A 20,041-nucleotide genomic window follows, 5' to 3' on the forward strand; every position below is an offset into this window, starting at 1 on the left:
TCATCACCACCCTTCCTTCGTTGCTTACTGACTTACTTCCTCTTGCTGCCCACTGTTTATCCCAGGCCCAATCCATGAGGCAAAAATGAAAATCTTATCTGCTTTTCAATTATGATAGCGCAGAATAGGAGTTTGTTCTCCTTCAGGACTTGGCACGTGTGTTGGGGACATAGCAGAATGAACTCTGGATATAGAGGGGAAGGGAATAGCCAAACCTCTTGTGATACTCCTCTCTGAAATAATGGGCCCAGCCAGCCACCTCCATAGGGGTATATAGGCAGTTGCCCTTGAAGGTTGAGTGAATTGGGAATCTGTGCCAGGGGTGTGTGGAAAGGGAATGAGAACTGTGCTCCCAATTTGCAAAGAGGATTGTGTAGGGAGTGGAGGATGCCTAAAGGATTCTCTCCTCTAGACAAGCTACAGGCCCGCCGCACACCCCTTATTCATTTCAGAGAGGTGGAGTCTGAGGGTAGAACCGACAGGTCGAGGATGTCGGGGGTGGGATGCAGTGAGTGACTTGAATAGGGAAGGGGTGAAGACAAGGTTATCTAAGAGTTGGGGATGGGAAGAAGAGGCCTGAAGGGACGGAGAGTGCCACCACTCGGTGGTGGACGTCGAGCGGCAGGCCCCCCGCGAGGGAAGCCCCGCCCAAGCCCGCAGAGCAGCGCTGCAGCGCGAGGGGCGGAGAGGCAGAGCGCCGGGAGAGGACCAGACGCCTTGGTCGTCCGCAACCCGCTGCCGCACGAGAGGAAGTGAGCCCCGACCCTGCTCCTCAGCCTGCACCCGGGCGTCCCCAGAGCTTGGACGGCCCCGGAGCCGAGCACCTGTCCTCCGCCTCGGCCTCCGCCGAGCTCCCGCTTTCGAAGCACGCACCACTTCTGCCGCCTAAGAAGCGCCCCAGCCCCACGCCGCTACCACCATGACGGAGGCCAACAACGAATGCAGCATCAAGGTGCTCTGCCGATTTCGGCCCCTGAATCAGGCCGAGATTCTGCGGGGAGACAAGTTCATCCCCATTTTCCAAGGGGACGACAGCGTCGTTATTGGGGTGAGTGCCGCTCTGGAAGGGAATTTCGGGGAGGGGACAGGAGGCTGCATCTTACCCTTCGCTGAGCCTAAGCCCCTTGCCCATTACTATTCGCTCCCTCCCCACCGTTTATCCTCCATCCTTTTCACCGCAGCCCCACCTCTCCCCTGCACCAGGATGGCTGGGTGTGGCCTGGCCAGGCCCGCGGCCGAGCCTCCGCAGAGTGGGAGGGGGCTACTTTCCCTCGACCGGGTCACCTAACTCCCTTTTGCAGCGTCCCCACCCCTTATAGCCAGTCCAGTGGTTTTGATGTTTTCTCTCTCTCCTAGAGAAAGCACATCTTCCCTTTGTTATTGGCTCAGATCTCCACCCCCACCTCCAAGGAAGGGAGGGGGAATACTAGTGAAAAGTGAAAAGGCTAGATCTGAGGTGGACGGTCCAGGGTCTCTGCGGAGATGCAAAAGAGAATGGGCTCCAGGACCAAGCCCTTCATCATCCCCTGAAATAGTTGCAGCCTGGACTTGGAGGGAGGACACAGGTCTGATGAAGGGTTTTCTGAGAAATGAATACATCGAAGCCACACCTAGTTTTGGTGGCGGTGGTGGAGGAGCCTCTGGGATCCTAAGGAAATGTCTGCCTTTCCCTCCAGGAAGAGTATTTCAAACCTGCCCAACTCCCTCTAACAAAAATAACCAGACCTTGAGATCCTAATTATTTAACAAGAAGTAGCAAGCCACCTCTACTTCATCATGACAACAACCCCTGCCTATGGAGGAGATCTTATGAAGGAGAACTAATATTTACTGTGTGCTTGTTACTCTATACAGATTATTTAATCCTCAAAACAACACTGAAGTAGGTATTAATATTTCCATTTTACAGATGAGGAAATTGAGGCCCAAAGAAGTTGAATGACTTTCTCAAGGTCACACTATGAATTCATGGATGTGAATCTATATCTTTGGTTCCAAAGCTTTTGTCTTTTCCTCTATGTCATATTGCCTCCACCAATTTCTGTTCTGGTTCTTTATCTGTGATGACCCAAAGGGAATTCCTAAGGAACTCCTCAGCTACCTGTCCTTCCCTAGGTTGGTAGGGATTGTCAAGCTAAGGGGTGAAAGGATTAGGGTGGAGTCCAGTAGGACTTGAGGGGTGCTGGGCCAGGAAACCAGCCAGTTTGAGAAGGGAGGGACACATATAAGGACAGTCCTCAAGGTCAGGAGCACTTCTTACATATCTTTTATCCACAGTGCTTCGCACAAGGCATGCTTGTTAAAGAAATGAAGGAAAGAAGGGGAGGGAGCCTGGGCCTTCTGAATCAGTGAGAATGTGACTTTGAGTAAACATGCCTTATATGTTGCTTATATGTCCTGTTCCCAGGGGCCTCAGCCTGTCTCCACTCTGATCTTTCTCTCCCACATTGTGAACTCAAGTGGATGCTGGTGCCATGTGTGTGTGCTTATGAATGTGTATGTTTGCCACATTGAGAGGGCCCTGCCTCTTTCTGTTCCAGGGACCTTCCACCTTGCAGTCTGATCAGTGGATCAGCCCTGGGAGACTCCTCTCTGAGTAGTTCAGACAGCAGCCATAGCTACGAAAATTGGAACTTGAGGCCCCTCTGAAATATAAAGTCTGAGAGCAGGAGGGAGGTGGGTATGGGGGGGTGCAAATACACAAAAGGTTTCTACTTTTGAGCCTAGCTTCCTTTGCTGCAGGTTTTTCATGTAAGTCTAAACCAACTCCTCTAGGCTCTCTGGGCTGTTCATCCTGGCTTGGTGAGCATCAGGCATGTGGTGATGTTTGGAGGAGCTGTGATATGATTCTGTCCAATTCATGCAGATAAACAGGAGAGACATAGTGGAAGGTGAGGTAGGAGGAGAGATGAAAAGAGGCCCAGGGCCCACTGCCAGGTCAGATTCTATCTCAACTCCAAAGCTGGTCCTTCCTTGTCAGTTTTGCCTGATATTTGTAGGGCTGTACCTTCGTCTTGCTCTGTATCTTCCCTTGCCCTAGTCCTTCTTGTCAATCTCTCACTGCAAGGTACATGCTTATGAGGAGGGGCCAGTTTGTCTCAGGCAGCATCCTTGGAGCTTGTCTTCCCAGTCTTACTATTCATTTGTCATTCAGGGGGATGAGGGCTACAGGAGAAGTGATTTTTGAGGAGACCCTTGAGAGTCCCAACAAGGGAAGGAAATATCCTACCCCCTTTCCTCTTTCCTCCTATAGCTCTCTTTGGGGCCCAGTGTGTGGGAAACTCTCTGAGGAATTACTGAAGAAAGCTGCTTCAAGATGTCTGGGAAGGTCAGGGAAGAGGGGAGAGTGAAAGCAAGAGTGATCTCTCCACACCCAGCCCCTGCTCCTTTCTCTTAACGGCTCTCTTCTCTGCCTCTGCGGCACTGCAGCTAGTTCTGGGCTTCAGACTCCCTAATTTTCGGGGGCATTTTCTGCTTGGCAAGGGTAGGAGAATAAGCTAGAGGGATAGCTCTGTGAGCCTTATCCCTCCTTCACTCTCCAGACTTGTCCCAAGAATCTGGGGGATGGGACTGAGCCAAAGTTAATAGCCTGAGTCATAGTAGAAGAGTGTCTGGGACGCTGTCCGTGTGTGCTGTGTACCTTGTTTTGCTCTTTGTGTCACTCAGAGTACAATGTGACTTTTTCATCAGACCCATTTAAGTGTCTCTCCCTCTTTGGGCTCGGTGGTCAGTGTCCTGGGGCCTGCTGTGCTGCTACATCTATACCAGATGTGGGAAGAGTGACAGTAAAGAAACACATACTTTCTCTCCTCTCTCTTTCCTTCCCTCTCTTCCTCCTTCCCTTCATTTTTCATTCAAGTATTCACTACATTTTACTTCCCTCAGGTCTCCCAGTGGTTAAGAAGGTTCTTAAGGAGTCAAAAACCCAGAACCATCAAGTACCTCATTTGGAAAAGCTAGGTTGGGACCTACAGGATTATTGGAGCGGAGTCAGTATTGTTTGGGGGTACCCAGGATTCCTTTGATATCTGAAAACGGGGAGAGGCAGATCTCCCTTTAGCTTTGGAGGAGTCTTATAAAGGAAAATGAAGAGGGGAGGTAATGTTCACTGTGGCCAGTGTCTCTCAAGCATTGCTGTGGCAACAATCCCCAGGGGTGTCACCATGGAAATCAGGCCTGGTGCTGGAAAGTTTAGCACTTCACTGAGGGTTGAAAGGTTGGTCATCTTTGGACCCTGATGGTAGGACCTCCCATTAGCTTTAGTTAATACATATAATGGAAAATGGCGTAAAGGTGCCTGGAGACACAAATGGACAAGGAAAAAACAAGGAGGCTTGGAGTGAGGTGAAAGGACAATAGAAAATCCTGGGCTTCAAGACTGAAGGGAGGCTCTCTGGGGAAGGCTGTGAAGAGCACTTAAACTGTTGGCAGTGGGAAAGAGAGTGGGTCTCAGGGCACTCCTCCAAGGAGGAAGGTCTCCCTGAGTGTTTCTGATTTATCAGGTTCTCTGGTCTCTGACGTACCAGCTCATGGGGTCTTGGATTACCTGAAGGTAAAGATGGTGAGGGAGGTTCCTCGAAGAGGATGGGTGGGAGAATTGCATACTTCTGAAAATATGGTTGAATTGGAAAAAGGGAATGACAAAGAGCTTTAGTTCTGTCCGTAAACATTAGAAGAAATGTCCAAATTGGGGGGGGGGGGAGAAACAGGAGGGAGAGGAAGGAAAAGCCATGATAAGGATTTGATGCAGTGTTGGCACTTCAGTTCTTGGATTACTTTGGCAGTAAGAGTCTTGAATCCTATTGCTTGGATTTGAAACTGTACTCTACCATGTCTCAGCTGTGTGACTATTGGCAAACTACCTTACCTCTCTGAACTTGAGTTTCTGTATTTATAAAATGGAATAATAGGCCCTGGCCGGTTGGCTCAGTGGTAGAGCATCAGCCTGGTGTGCGGAAGTCCCGGGTTCGATTCCCGGCCAGGGCACACAGGAGAAGCGCCCATCTGCTTCTCCACCCCTCCCCCTCTCCTTCCTCTCTGTCTCTCTCTCTCTTCCCCTCCCGCAGCCAAGGCTCCATTGGAGCAAAGTTGGCCCATGCGCTGAGGATGGCTCTGTAGCCTCTGCCTCAGGCGCTAGAGTGGCTCTGGTCGCGACAGAGTGATGCCCCAGAGGGGCAGAGCATCGCCCCCTGGTGGGCGTGCCGGGTGGATCCCGGTCGGGCGTATGCGGGAGTCTGACTGCCTCCCCGTTTCCAGCTTCAGAAAAGTACAAAAAAAAAAAGGAATAATAATAATAATACCTACCTCCTAGGATTGTTGTGAGAGTTAAAGTAATGCATATAAGCTGTTTAGCACAGTGACAGGCACATAATAAACTCCCAGTAAGTTAGTGTTATTATTATTTTATATATGCCATCTCTCCACAATCTCTAGCCTTTGACACAATTACGAAGTGGTTAACATTTTCCCCTCTTACTGGTTGTTTCATCCAAACATCCAAATCCATAGTATCTTCTTACTCTTTTCCTCCATCATTATGTGTTCAACAAGTATTTATGAAGACCATCCTATGGGCCAAGGATTGTATTTGATGGAATTAAGGACACCAGCTTTTTTTTTCTTAAGTGAGAAGCAGGGAGGCACAGAGACACTCCCACATGTGACTTGACTGGGATCCACCTGGAAAACCCACTAGGGGGCAATGCTCTGCCATCTGGGGCCCTTGCTCTGTTGCTCTGCAACCAAGCTGTTTTAGTGCCTGAATTGAGGTCATGGAGCCATTCTCAGCACCCAGGGCCAACTTGCTCCAACCAAGTCATGGCTGTGGGAGAAGAAGAGAGAGTAAAAGAGAGAAGGGAGGCCTGACCTGTGGGGGTGCAGTGATAAAGCATCAACCTGGAACTCTGAGGTTGCTCATTTGAAACTCTGGGCTTACTCAGTCAAAGCATATATGGGAGTTGATGCTTTCTGCTCCTTTCCCCCTTTTCTCTCCCTCCTGCTCTTTCTCTCTCTTCTCTCTAAAATGAATAAACTCTTCAAAAATTTAAAAAATTGAAAAGGAAGAGAAGGGAGAGTAGGAGGGATGGAGAAGCAGATGGTCACTTCTCCTGTGTGCCCTGACCTGGAATTGAACTCAGGACACCCACATGCTGAGCCAACTGGCCAGGGCCAGAATCCTAGCTTTCGAGAAACTTGATCTACATCAGTAGTAGTCAACCTGGTACCTATCGCCCATTAGTGGGCGTTCCAGCTTGGTGGTAGCGGAGCAACCAAAGTATAAATAAAAAGATAGGTTTAACTATAGTAAGTTGTTTTGCTTTAACTTGCTATAACTCTGCTTTATAAATTTTATAAAGTAAAGTTACTTCCCTACTTTATAAATCACCATTACTGTGGAATTGGTGGGCAGTTAGAAAATTTTACTACTAACAGAGATACAAAAGTGGTGGTAAGTATAAAAAGGTTGACTACCCCTGATCTACATGGTGGTCCAGGCTTCAGGGTGGCCTGGGTCCAGGCCTGGGAGAGGGCATCAGAAATGGCTTTTGCTAGCCTGACCTGTGGTGGTGCAGTGGATAAAGCGTCAACCTGGAAACGCTGAGGTTGCCGGTTCAAAACCCGGGGCTTGCCTGGTCAAGGCACTTATGGGAGTTGATGCTTCCTGCTCCTCCCCCCCTTCTCTATAATAAATAAATAAAATCTTAAAAAATAAAAAAAAAGAAAAAAAAAGAAATGGCTTTTGCTAAATGTATATATACTCTCCAAAATTATGACAAGAAACCCCTACAACATACTACAGTCTGACTCAAATTAATTGGGTGTCAGTTACTTTAAGAGATGTTAATAGGCCCTGGCTGGTGGCTCAGTGGATAGAGCGTCAGCCTGGCATATGAGCGTCAGCCTGGCATATGGACGTCCCAGGTTGATTCCTGGTCAGGGCACATGGGAGAAACAAACATCTGCTTCTCTCTCCCTCCTCTCCCCTTTCTCTCTCTCTTTCCCTCCACAGCCAGTGGCTTGGTTGGTTCGAATGTGGCTCTGGGCACTGAGGATAGTTCCATTGGTCTGAGTGTGTGGCAGCCTCAAGTGCTAATAATAGCTCGGTATTGGAGCATTGGCCTCAGACAGGGGTTGCTGGGTGGATCCTGGTTGGGGCGCATGCAAGAGTCTTCTTTACTGTCTCCCCTCCTATCACCTAAAAAAAAAAAAGATGTAAATAATGATGATGTGAGTAGTCTAAAAGAAGAAAAAGTAGAAAACCACTGGTCTAGTTATTCTATGTCTCTCTTTCTTTTTTTTTTTTTTTTAGCAAGAGAGAGAGAAAGAGAGACAGAGCAAGAGAGGTACAGATAGGGACACAGACAAAAATAGAGAGAGATGAGATGCATCAACTCATAGTAGTGGTTCCTTAGTTGCTCATTGGTAGCTTTCTCATAGGTGCCTTGACAGGAGATGGGGAGTGGGGGAGTGGCTCCAGCTAAGCCAGTGACCCCTTGCTCAAGCCAGTGACTTTGGGCTTTAAGCCAGTGACCTTTGGGATCAAGCCAGTGACCATGGGGTCATGTCTATGATCCCACACTCAAGCCAGCGATCCCGCACTCAAGCTGGTGAGCCTGTGCCCTAGCCGGCTAAGCCCATGCTCAAGCCAGAGACCTCCAGGTTTTGAACCTGGGCCCCTGCATCCCAGTCCAGTGCTCTATCCACTGCACCACTGCCTGGTCAGGCAGAAATAAAAATCTTAAGATAAAGAAATGAAGAGCTGGACTTGGAATTTAAAGGCCCAGCTAAGAGTAGGGAAGTGATAACAGGCCTTTCCAAAACCCTGAAATTATAATCCGTGGCTTTCCATGCTCATGAGATTACTAAATACAACCATTTCTAGCTCTTGACTATCTTTTACCCTCATAGTACTGACAGTGCCATCCTTCCTCCCTCTCTGGTCTCTTCCTTTTTCCAAGGCGTTCTTCAGGCAATAAACAAACACCTTCAGCCCTTGGAGAGCGTCCTCCATTTTAATGCATCCACAGCACCCTTTGGAATCCTTTAAGTGGAAGTGTTAGAGGGAATATGAGAATGAGTGTGAAATGAGTGTGTGTTTGTGTTTGTGTGTGTGTGTTGGTGCCCATGTTCCCGGAAGAGAAGAAGGGAGGGGCAAGGTTGGCTTGAGAGTTATATTTAATTCCCTTTGGCTATGTGCCTGGCTTCAGGAGCATGGATAGACACCACTGATGGAGAAGAGATGTGAGTCATTGGTCTGAGATAGACCAATGTTTGTTTCTGTTTCTTGGTCAATGGATGGGAGAAACACTGAGTTATATTCCAGTTCAAGAATCAAGTTTCGCCCTGGCCGGTTGGCTCAGCGGTAGAGCGTCGGCCTAGCGTGCGGAGGACCCGGGTTCGATTCCCGGCCAGGGCACACAGGAGAAGCGCCCATTTGCTTCTCCACCCCTCCGCCGCGCCGTCTCTCTCTTCCCCTCCCGCAGCCAAGGCTCCACTGGAGCAAAGATGGCCCGGGCGCTGGGGATGGCTCTGTGGCCTCTGCCCCAGGCGCTAGAGTGGCTCTGGTCGCAACATGGCGACACCCAGGATGGGCAGAGCATCGCCCCCTGGTGGGCAGAGCATCGCCCCCTGGTGGGCGTGCCGGGTGGATCCTGGTCGGGCGCATGCGGGAGTCTGTCTGACTGTCTCTCCCTGTTTCCAGCTTCAGAAAAATGCAAAAAAAAAAAAAAAAAAAAAAAAAAAAAAAAAGAATCAAGTTTCAATTAAATAAAAAGAAAGATATTACTACTGAGGAGGAGAGGCATCAATGCCACTTTATTTTTTGATTTTTCAATTTTTTTTTTTTTTCCCTGAAGCTGGGAACAGGGAGAGACAGACAGACTCCCGCATGCGCCCGACCGGGATCCACCCGGCACTCCCACCAGGGGCGAAGCTCTGCCCACCAGGGGGCGATGCTCTGCCCCTCCGGGGCGTCGCTCTGTCACGACCAGAGCCACTCTAGCGCCTGGGCCATCTTTGCTCCAATGGAGCCTCGGCTTGTGGGAGGGGAAGAGAGAGACAGAGAGGAAGGAGAGGGGGAGGGGTGGAGAAGCAGATGGGCGCTTCTCCTGTGTGCCCTGGCCGGGAATCGAACCTGGGACTTCTGCACGCCAGACCGACGCTCTACCACTGAGCCAACCGGCCAGGACCTGATTTTTCAATTTTTTAAATTTTACTTAGAAAATAAAATTTAATAGGATGAGTCAATGCCACTTTAAATCTGTTTATTGTAACTATCATTTTAAAAAATATTTTATTGATTGATTTCAAAGAGAGGAGAGAGAGAGAGAGAAAAAAGGGGGGAGGAGCAGGAAGCATCAATTTGTAGTAGTTGCTTCTCATATGTGCCTTGATCAGGCAAGCTGGGGTTTCAAAACAGTGACCTCAGCATTCCAGGTTGATGCTCCATCCACTGCACCACCACAGGACAGGCTATAACACCATGATTTTATTCCACGTATGTAATAAGGATTTTATTCTTTAAAGATTCGAGCTGTGACTTGGTCCATATTTTTGTTCGAGATCTGAGCAAAATTCCGAGATATGAGTCATGATTCGGGAAGCTGCCGCAGTTTTAGTTTTGTTTAAAGTAAAGAAAATGTAGCTGACCAGGCGGTGGCGCAGTGGGTAGAGCGTCGGACTGGGATGCGGAAGACCCAGGTTCGAGACCCCGAGGTCACCAGCTTGAGCACGGGCTCATCTGGCTTGATAAAAAAAAAAAGCTCACTAGCTTGGACCCAAGGTCGCTGGCTTGAGCAAGGGGTTACTCGGTCTGCTGAAAGCCTGCGGTCAAGGCACATATGAGAAAGCAATTAATGTGTTCATTAATTGACTAAGGTGTCACAACGGAAAACTGATGATTGATGCTTCTCATCTCTCTCCGTTCCTGTCTGTCTGTCCCTATCTATCCCTCTCGCTGACTCTCTCTCTGTCCTTGTAAAAAAAACAAAAAAGAAAATGCAGTTTTAGTTTACATTTAATGTTAAGAAAGTGCAGTTTTAGTTTACGTGTCTACAGTGCCTGCATCCCTTCCTCCCTCCCTCCTCTGTTAGCCACACTCATCTATCTCCAAGGTAAGAATACAGTAATAAATAACACTTTTTTCTTTTATTTTATATATTTTGTTATGCATTGGGAAAGTATACATGTGTGTTTCTTAACTATAAATGTCTTTTTTCATAATTTAGGATGGTTTGGGGATGTTTCACAGGGCTGGAATGGATTAAATCTATTTCAGTTATTTTAAATGGGAGAAATTTGTTTGATATACGGGTTGACTGACTTACGAGCTCGGGTACAGAACGAATTAAACTTGTATCTCAAGGTACCACTATATATTTTAATTATTGACAAAGTTAAAAACAAAGGAAAGCCCATAGAAGAAACTAAACATTAGTCAAAAGCCTACCACACCCAAACAACACTTAACAATTTTATATATTTGTTTTTAGTGGGCTTTTTATACACATATACATACATTAATTTTAATAAATATATCATAAACTAAATGTATTTTTAAAATATTTTATTTATTGATTTTAAAGACAGAGGAAGAATCATCAATTTGTTGTCTCACCTATCCATGCACTCACCAGTAGATTCCTGTATTGTGCCCTGACTGGCACAACCTGCAACCTTGGCACTTCAGGTCAACATTCTAACCAACTGAGCTCTCAGGCCAGGGCCTAAATGTTGCTTTATAACCTTTTTTTTTCCTTTTCACTAACAAAATATTATAACTGTTTGTTAGAGCATTGTTCTGATATGCCCAGGTTGTGGGTTTGATACCCTGTCAGGACACATACAAGAATCAAACAATGAATAGATAAATAAGTGGAACAACAAATCAGTGTTTCTCTCTCTCTCTTTCAAATCAATAAATTAAAAAATATTTTTTACATAATTTTATTTTTTGAAATGTTTAAAAAAAATTTTTTAAGCAAGAAAGAGAGAGAGGGACAGACAGGAGGGGAGAGAGATAAGAAGCAGCAATCTTTATTGCAGCACCTTAGTTGTTCATTGATTACTTTCTCATATATGCCTTGATCCAGAGGGGCTCCAGCCAAGCCAATGATCCCTTGCTGAGGCCAGCAACCATGAGATCAAGCTAGCAAATTTGGGCCTCAAGCCAGCGACCGTGGGGTCATGTCTGTGATCCCATGCTCAAGCCAGCAACCTCGTGCTCCAGCTGGTGAGCCTGCGCTCAAGCCAGCGACCTCTGGGTTTTGAACCTGTGTCCTCAGTGTCCCAAGCTGACGCTCCATTCACTGTGCCACTGCCTGATCAGGTGAAATGTTTGTTTTGAATAAGTCTTACATGCACATGTGACAAAATTCAATGATATAAAAAGGTATATAATGAAAAGTAGTTTCCTTTCTACCTCTATCTTTTTTTTTTCTTTTCAGAGACAGAGAGAGAGAGAGAGTCAGAGAGAGGGATAGATAAGGACAGACAGACAGGAATGGACAGAGATGAGAAGCATCAATCATCAGTGTTTTGTTGCGACACTTTAATTGTTCATTGATTGCTTTCTCATATGTGCCTTGACCGGGGGGCTACAGCAGACTGAGTAACCCCTTGCTCAAGCCATTGACCTTGGGTCCAAGCTGGTGAGCTTTGCTCAAACCAGATGAGCCCGCACTCAAGCTGGTGACCTTGGGGTCTTGAACCTGGGTCCTCCTCATCCCGGTCCGACACTCTATCCACTGCGCCACTGCCTGGTCAGGCTCTACCCCTATCTTTAGCCACCAAATTCCCCTTTCAGAAGGCAACCTTATTACCAGTTTCTTGTGGATCCTTCTAAAAGCATACTGTATGTTATTAATAGAAGCAAAATCATATACACATACATATTATTTTTTTCAACATAAAGGGGTGCAAACTATACATACTGTTCTGTACCTTGCTTCCCCCCCCACACTTAACAAAGAGTCTTGGAGATCCTTTTAGATCAGCACATCAAGATCTATCTCATTTTTTAAACAACTACTTAACTGTATAATTTGTTATAGGAATATGCCATAATTTATTTACTAGGAACCTGGTTAAATAAATTATGGGTTGTCTTAATCATTTGTTATTACAAATAGTTAAATGACCTTGTATATATGATTTTTGCATTTGTATGTTATTGCTATAAGATAAATATTTGGAAGTGGAGGTCATAAAGTGTGTGTAAATAATAATATATTTGTGTGTGTGTGTGTGTATTTTTTTTTTCTTTTTTTTTTTTTTTTCATTTTTCTGAAGCTGGAAACAGGGAGAGACAGTCAGACAGACTCCCGCATGCGCCCGACCGGGATCCACCCAGCACGCCCACCATGGGGCGACGCTCTGCCCACCAGGGGGCGATGCTCTGCCCATCCTGGGCGTCGCCATGTTGCTACCAGAGCCACTCTAGCACCTGGGGCAGCAGCCAAGGAGCCATCCCCAGCGCCCGGGCCATCTTTGCTCCAATGGAGCCTTGGCTGCGGGAGGGGAAGAGAGAGACAGAGAGGAAAGTGCGGCGGAGGGGTGGAGAAGCAAATGGGCGCTTCTCCTGTGTGCCCTGGCCGGGAATCGAACCCGGGTCCTCCGCACGCTAGGCCGACGCTCTACCGCTGAGCCAATGTGTGTATTTTTTTTTAAGTGAGAGGAGGGGAGATAGACAGACTTCTGCATGCACCCAACCAGGATCTACCTGGCAACCCCAACTGGAGCAATACTGTAATCAACTGAGCTATATTTAGTGCCTGAGGCTAAGGCATTTGGACCAACTGAACTATCCTCGGCGCCCAGGGCAGAAGCTCAAATCAATCGAGCCACTGGCTGCAGGAGGCGAAGAGGGAGAGAAGGGGGAGTGGGAGGAGGAGAGAAGCAAATGGTTGCTTCTTTTGTGTGCCCTGACCAGGAATCAAACCCAGGACATCCATATGCAGGGCCAATGCTCTATCCACTCAGCAAACTAGCCAGGGCTTATAAGGTATATCTATTTTAAAACTTAAAAGCTAGTTCCAAGTTGCCTTTCATAGAGTTGGCCCAAATTTATATATGCCCTCACCAATACACTGCATCATCAAACTATTTTATTTTGCCCACTTTGATAGGTTAAAATGGTATTTCATAGTCTTAATATGCATTTATCTTACTAATAATAAGGTTGTGCATCAATTCATATTTTAAGAGCCATTATAACATTATTTTATGATGTTATATTTCATGATTGGACTCAGTGAGGTATAATTTCTACTCAGTGAGTACACATATCTTATGCAAACAGTTGGATGAATTTTATAACATATTTTGACACTCATTATCCAGAGTGAGATCTCGAGCATTTCTGTCACCCCTGAAAAGTTCCTTTGTGCCTCCTACCCATCAATATCACCCCCAGGCAACCACTATGTTGACTTCGAATCATTATAAATAAGTTTTGTCCATTCTTGAACTACATGTAAAGGGAATTCTACAGTATGCATTCTGTGTTTGAGTTCTTTCAACATATTTTTGAGATTTATTGATGTTCTATTATGACATTGTTTTACGTAGCAGGAAATAAAATATATGTACATGCCATAATTCAATCAATTTCTCATAGTATTTTAATATTTAAAATAATACTTATTAGTTCTCCTTTGTGCAAAGAAGCAAAAAGAAGGAAACCAAATAACGCAGTATTTATTGTATCACCCTCTTTGACATTAAAAAATAAAAAATATATATACCATTAAACATGATTTGAAGATGTCAGCAATCCAGGATACAAATGAAAAATGAAAGCCTTCTCTTTTTCAGTTTCTTTCCCCAAAGTAATCACTGTTCATACTTTTGTGTAATTCCTACTAGAAAAAACATTCTATAGATACTGATGCACATCTCCAGCTCTAGCCAAGTTTTATTACTTTCTTTTTTTTTACAGAGACAGAGAGAGTCAAAGAGAGGGATAGACAGGGACAGACAGGAAAGGAGAGATGAAAAGCATCAATCATCAGTTTTTCGTTGCGCATTGCGACACCTTAGTTGTTCACTGATTGCTTTCTCATATGTGCCTTGACCATGGGCCTTCAGCAGACTGAGTAACCCCTTACTCAAGCCAGCGACCTTGGGTCCAAGCTGGTGAACTTTGTTCAAACCAGATGAGCCTGCGCTCAAGCTGGCGACCTCGGGGTCTCGAACCTGGGTCCTCAGCATCCCAGTCCGACGCTTTATCCACTGCGCCACTGCCTGGCCAGGCTATTACTTTCTTTAATGATTTAAATCATGTCCCCCCAAATCTGGTGTCCATAGACCCAGAGGTTTACTTTTCAGTTGGGTAAAGACGGGCTCTATAGTAAAAACAATTTGACAACTAAGTCAGTCTTTTAATTATTATTACTGGTTTTAGAGAAAGAAGGGGGAAAGAGAGAAAAACATTGATTCCTTGTTCCACTGATTCATGCCATCATTTGTTGATTCCTATATGTGCCCTGGCTGGGGATTGAACCCACAACCTTGGTGTATTGGAAGTTATAGTCTCTTTTTTTAGAGAATGGCAGGAAAATATGACTGAGAAATTTGTCATGTGATGGAGAACAAGCATAGTCTCATTCGATCTTTCCTTTAATATGATTAGATATCAAATATATTCTTTGACTCCCTGTGTTGTATTTTGTATTTTTTTTAGTTTGTTTGTTTATTTATTTATTTATTTGACAGAGACAGAGAGAGGGACAGATAGGGACAGACAGGAAGGAAGAGAGATGAGAAGCATCAATTCACTGAGGCAACTTAGTTGTTCATTGATTGCTTTCTCATATGTACCTTGACTGGGGGACTACAGCAGAGTGAGTGAACCCTTGCTCAAGCTGATGACCTCGGGTTTTGAACCTGGGTCCTCTGCATCCCAGTCTGATGCCCTATCCACTGCGTCACCACCTGGTCAGGCAGTTTATTTTTTTGTTTATTTTTTAATGTTTTTTAGAGAGAGAGAAAGGGATAGAGAGAGGAAGAGAGAGAGAGAGAGAGAGAGAGAGAGAGAGAGAGAGAGGAACATTGATCTGTTCCTGTAGGTGCCCTGACTGGGGATTGAACCAATAACCTCTGTGCTTTGGGATGATGTTCTAACCAACTGAGCTATCCAGCCAGGGTGTATTTTGTATTTTTAGCATTCTTAGCAGCACACATGATTTATAACATGTGTCCTGAATTAAGCAAAGTACTTAGAGGTCTGAGTGACTTGCTTCACAGTTTCTCAAAGCAAAATCCTTAAAAGGAGACCCATATTTATGATTTCATATAATCCTTTCTAAAGTGAGCTTGTGTTAATATTTCCATAACAGCTCAGCAGCTCGGTATATGTATAGTTCATTACATGATAGGGAACATATCTCGAACTTTGCATCTTAGTACATCTTAAAAGTCTTTCCATAATAGGACATAAAGATCTATTGAGGAAGTTATATTTTTTTTAACTCAGGTAGATTTTTAATGGTAATAATTGTTCTGCACTCTTCATAGCCTATGGCCCTGTTGTCTTTTCCCATTTGGTTTTCTAGGTCCAGGCTAGTGCAGCACTAAATCATCACACCCAGACTGAGATCCCTTTACACAATCTCACTGTGTGACACTCCTCTTACCACATGGACACAACTCTTGGTGTCAATATTAAATTTTTTCTCTCTCTAGTTTCCCTCATCCCCATCATCGTCCACGCACATGGACAGTTGAAGAATGCGTGTGCCTTCTCAGGCTGACAGAGGAGGTTTCAGTATTACTTCTCTCTCACACCCTGCCTGCTGACGTCTGCCTTCTTTTATTTCCACTCCAGGGGAAGCCGTACGTCTTTGACCGTGTGTTCCCCCCAAACACGACTCAGGAGCAAGTTTATCATGCATGTGCTATGCAGATTGTCAAAGGTAATGGATGTATTTTTCTCATGTATTTTTTTAGGCTCCCCATTCCATACCCCACTTCTCTCCACCACTGCTCTCCATCTCTTTCAGATGTCCTTGCTGGCTACAATGGCACCATATTTGCTTATGGACAGACATCCTCAGGGAAAACACATACCATGGAGGTGAGGGTTCTGACTTCCACGGAGGGTGAGAAGCTGGCAGTGTTAATGGGAGACCAAGAAATCTGTGATTGAAGGGCTAGAAATCAAGTGTGGCCTTGTCCAGAGGTAGCTGGGTCCAGAGGATGAACTGAGAGGCAATAAGCTAGTGCAAGTTTAATGCAGTCCCTTCAGCCTGCTGCAGTGTAGCCTGCTTTCTGCTATACCAGTTTGCTTCTTTTGATCTGGAAAAGAAGCAGCAATGAAAGTTCAAAGGGCTATTCAGTTCTCTCCTCCTTCCACAAAAAGATAAACGTGGTAGTGACCATCTCCTAACTCAGTATAGTTCCTGTTACCTTTGTGTTCACCTGCAGACCTCTGACTTGTCTCATTCTTCCTGAGTTCCAGCCTTATTCTAGAATACCCTTATTTCCCAGGGAAAGCTGCACGACCCTCAGCTGATGGGAATCATTCCTCGAATTGCCCGAGATATCTTCAACCACATCTACTCCATGGATGAGAACCTTGAATTTCACATCAAGGTGATCAGGGCATGACCTGTGGGCATCCTCAGATGGGGTCTGGGAGAGGAAGATCTAATATGAACACACTTGAGATTCTGGGCAGCCCAACTTACTGCTCTGGTTGCCTCAGTTCTCACCTGAGATATTCTCTTCTGCCTTTCTTCCCACTACCACTGTTGCAGCAGGTCACATTAGCTTGAGATTTCTTAAGAGAGGCCCTCTTCACTTCATACTTCTCTCCCTTCTCCCTAACCAGGTTTCTTACTTTGAGATTTACCTGGACAAAATTCGTGACCTTCTGGATGGTGAGTGGTGTTTAACTCCGATGAGTGGGTAGGGTTGTGAGGAGGGCAAGGTAAGAAAAGATCACATTACCCTTGGGGTTAGGTACTATTTGGCAAGAGATTCAGAGGACACACAAGGGCACACACCCATACCCATGTCCCTTGCCTTCGCCTACCAAGATTTCCAAAAACTTACAAAGAGTCAAAGGATGAGCTTAGATGCCCAGGCCTACATATAAATAGCCTGAGATGAGCTGGACCTCTGGGGCTGGAATCCTGGAGGAGTAGAAACTGAGTCTTAATTTATGCAGGGAGTTTAGGCTTCACAAGGGAATCTTCTTCCCCTTTGCACATGGAAGAAACCACCATGCGTGGACTACAGGGTGCAGGAGGTGTGGGGGATGGGAAGGTGGAAGTGTTGGCCTCGCTCACCTGTATTGTCTTGATTCAGTGACCAAGACAAATCTGTCTGTGCATGAGGACAAGAACCGGGTGCCATTTGTCAAGGTGAGAGTGGGGATGGGGGTATTCAGGCGGGGCCAAGTGTATTCCAAGTATGAGTGTGGGAGGACAGTCCGGTGACCCAGAAGTTGGAGGGTGGATCTCCTGTAGGAGTGAGAAGTGCCGAGGGACCGGGGAGTCTGGGGGCTTGAAAAGGACGTTATCTGGAAAGGTCATTTTGTCAGTGTGCAGGTAATTTAATTTGGAGATCAAAGGTTATGAGATCACCGTCTTTTTGCCCCCTGCAGGGTTGTACTGAACGCTTTGTGTCCAGTCCGGAGGAGATTTTAGATGTGATTGATGAGGGGAAATCGAATCGTCATGTGGCTGTCACCAGTGAGTGGGGATATAAGGGACTTTTGAGTCTAGGGTCCACCACTCCTCTGTGCCTTTGCAGACTGAGGGACTTGAAAGAGAGTGAGGGAAGACTTTCCTTCAGAGAAGGGACCTTGTTTGTGTGACCCTGCTGCCTGGGAAATGTAGTGGTGGGACCCTCTCTCGAGAAGGGTGGGGGTAAGGTCAGGGGAAGCTGGGCTGAGGGCTTCAGTCTGCAAGGTTTGGTACCAGGACTGTTTTTACCAGAGGCTGATTAAGGTCAGTTGAGGCCCTGGGAGTGGAAGAAAATATGTTAACCATATTTTTAAATAAATAAATATTATGTACTATTAATGTTAAAATTGCACATATGAAACCAAATTTGGTATCATTAGAAAAAAGTGTAAAGTTGGGGTTTTACGGGGCCCTTCAGAAGTTGGGGCCCAGGGCGCATGTGCAGTGCACCAGCCTTTAAATCCACCTCTGGTTTTTACCTTACTCCTGCAGACATGAATGAACACAGCTCTCGCAGCCACAGTATCTTCCTTATCAATATCAAGCAGGAGAACATGGAGACTGAGCAGAAGCTCAGTGGGAAGCTGTACCTGGTGGACCTGGCTGGGAGTGAGAAGGTTGGGGGCTTTAGTGGGGAGGGAAGGAAGCCTTGGGAGGAAGTGGCCTTTTTTATTATTATTATTAATTTTTATTTTAGTGAGAGGAGGGGAGGCAGAGAGACAGACTCCTGCATGTGCCCCGATGGGATCCACCCAGCAAGCCCACTAGGGGACGATGCTCTGCTCATCTGGGGCCCATTTCTCCATTGCTCGGGAACCCAGCCATTTTTTTAGTGCCTGAAGCAGAGGCCACAGAGCCATCCTCAGCACCTGAGGCCAACTTGCTTGAACCAATTGAGCCATGGCTGCAGGAGAAAGAGAGAGAGAGAGAGAGAGAGAGAGAGAGAGAGAGAGAGAGAGAGAGGAGAGGAGAGGAGGGGTAGAGAAGCAGATGGTGTGTGCCCTGACTGGGAATTGAACCCAGGACATCCACATGTGTGGCCGAGACTCTACCACTGAGCCATACGTCCAGGACCTCGGAGGTGGCCTTTTTTGCAAAATTTAAAGTAACTTTTCCTTCTTGAGACATAATTCCTATTCCATAAAGTTCACCATTTAAAAGTGTACAATTGAGTGGTTTTTAAGATGTTTGCAAGGTTGTGCAACCATCACCCCTAATTCCAGATTATTATCATCACCCATTAACAGTCACTCTTATCCTTCTCTCTCCCATCCCCTGGCAACTACTCATCTACTTTCTGCCTCTATGGATTTGCCTTTTCTGGACATTTCATATAAATGGGGTCATATAATATGCATAATATGTGGTTGGGAGGGGGTGACCTTTGGAAAAAGAATTTAGGGGAATAGAGGAAGGGCCTTCTCTGTCCTCTTTCCCTGTTCCTTCCCCTCCTTGTACTGAGCCCCTCTACGTTGAGAGGAGATGCTGAGGGCCCTCTCCCTTTGCAGTGGCTCATGACACACTTATCCCTTAATGCCCGGGTAGGTCAGCAAGACTGGAGCAGAGGGAGCCGTGCTGGATGAGGCAAAGAACATCAACAAGTCACTGTCAGCTCTGGGGAATGTGATCTCTGCGCTGGCTGAAGGCACTGTGAGCGTTCCTTAGGTCCCATCACCTCCACTTCCGCTCCGTCTCTCACTCTCCTAATGCTGCCGTTTGACCATGCCCCTATTCGTGGATTAGGAGCCCTCGTCTACCACTATTCTTTCTGATTCTCCTGTTAAATTTCTTCTTCTTTTTTTTTTTTTTTAAGTGAGAGGAGGGGAGATAGATAGACTCCTGCTTATGCCCTGACTGAGACCCACCTGGCAACCCCCATCTGGAGCTGAGGCTCGAATGAAATGAGCTGTTCTCAGCTCCCAGGCTGAGACTCAAACCAGTTGAGCCACTGGCTCCAAGAGGGGAAAAGAGAGAGAAGGGAGAGACAGGGAAAGAGAAGCAGATGGTCACTTCTCACGTGTGTTCTGAGTGGGGATCGAACCCGGGATGTCCACACACTGGGCCAATGCTCTATCCACTGATCCAACCAGCCAAGGCACATTTATTTTTCTGATTCATGTCCCCTTCCTCCCTCAGAAAAGCTACGTTCCATATCGTGACAGCAAAATGACACGGATTCTCCAGGACTCTCTGGGAGGAAACTGCCGGACAACAATGTTCATCTGCTGCTCACCCTCCAGCTACAATGATGCGGAGACCAAGTCCACCCTGATGTTTGGGCAGCGGTCAGTGGCAGCATCCCCAACCCCCTGCCCAGACCCTGCCGCTCTCTCCCCTCAGCGTCAGGCAAGCTG

At 46.3% G+C, this 20,041-nt stretch overlaps 1 protein-coding gene across 1 annotated transcript in view; it reads left to right on the forward strand.

Annotated features, from left to right (window-relative positions):
• Window positions 1-532: 532 nt before the first annotated feature.
• Window positions 533-20,041, forward strand: part of KIF5A (kinesin family member 5A) — a 38,512-nt gene continuing 19,003 nt past the window's right edge. The window contains exons 1-10 of the mRNA XM_066258823.1: window positions 533-1,048; window positions 15,824-15,911; window positions 15,999-16,072; window positions 16,486-16,590; window positions 16,829-16,877; window positions 17,308-17,363; window positions 17,606-17,693; window positions 18,180-18,304; window positions 19,233-19,337; window positions 19,824-19,972. Of these exons, the coding sequence (XP_066114920.1) occupies window positions 920-1,048; window positions 15,824-15,911; window positions 15,999-16,072; window positions 16,486-16,590; window positions 16,829-16,877; window positions 17,308-17,363; window positions 17,606-17,693; window positions 18,180-18,304; window positions 19,233-19,337; window positions 19,824-19,972 (968 nt within the window). The 5' untranslated portion in view covers window positions 533-919. The remainder of the gene's footprint in view (window positions 1,049-15,823; window positions 15,912-15,998; window positions 16,073-16,485; window positions 16,591-16,828; window positions 16,878-17,307; window positions 17,364-17,605; window positions 17,694-18,179; window positions 18,305-19,232; window positions 19,338-19,823; window positions 19,973-20,041) is intronic.

This window comes from Saccopteryx bilineata, chromosome 2 (assembly GCF_036850765.1).
Source record: "Saccopteryx bilineata isolate mSacBil1 chromosome 2, mSacBil1_pri_phased_curated, whole genome shotgun sequence".
Lineage (NCBI taxonomy): Eukaryota > Metazoa > Chordata > Mammalia > Chiroptera > Emballonuridae > Saccopteryx > Saccopteryx bilineata.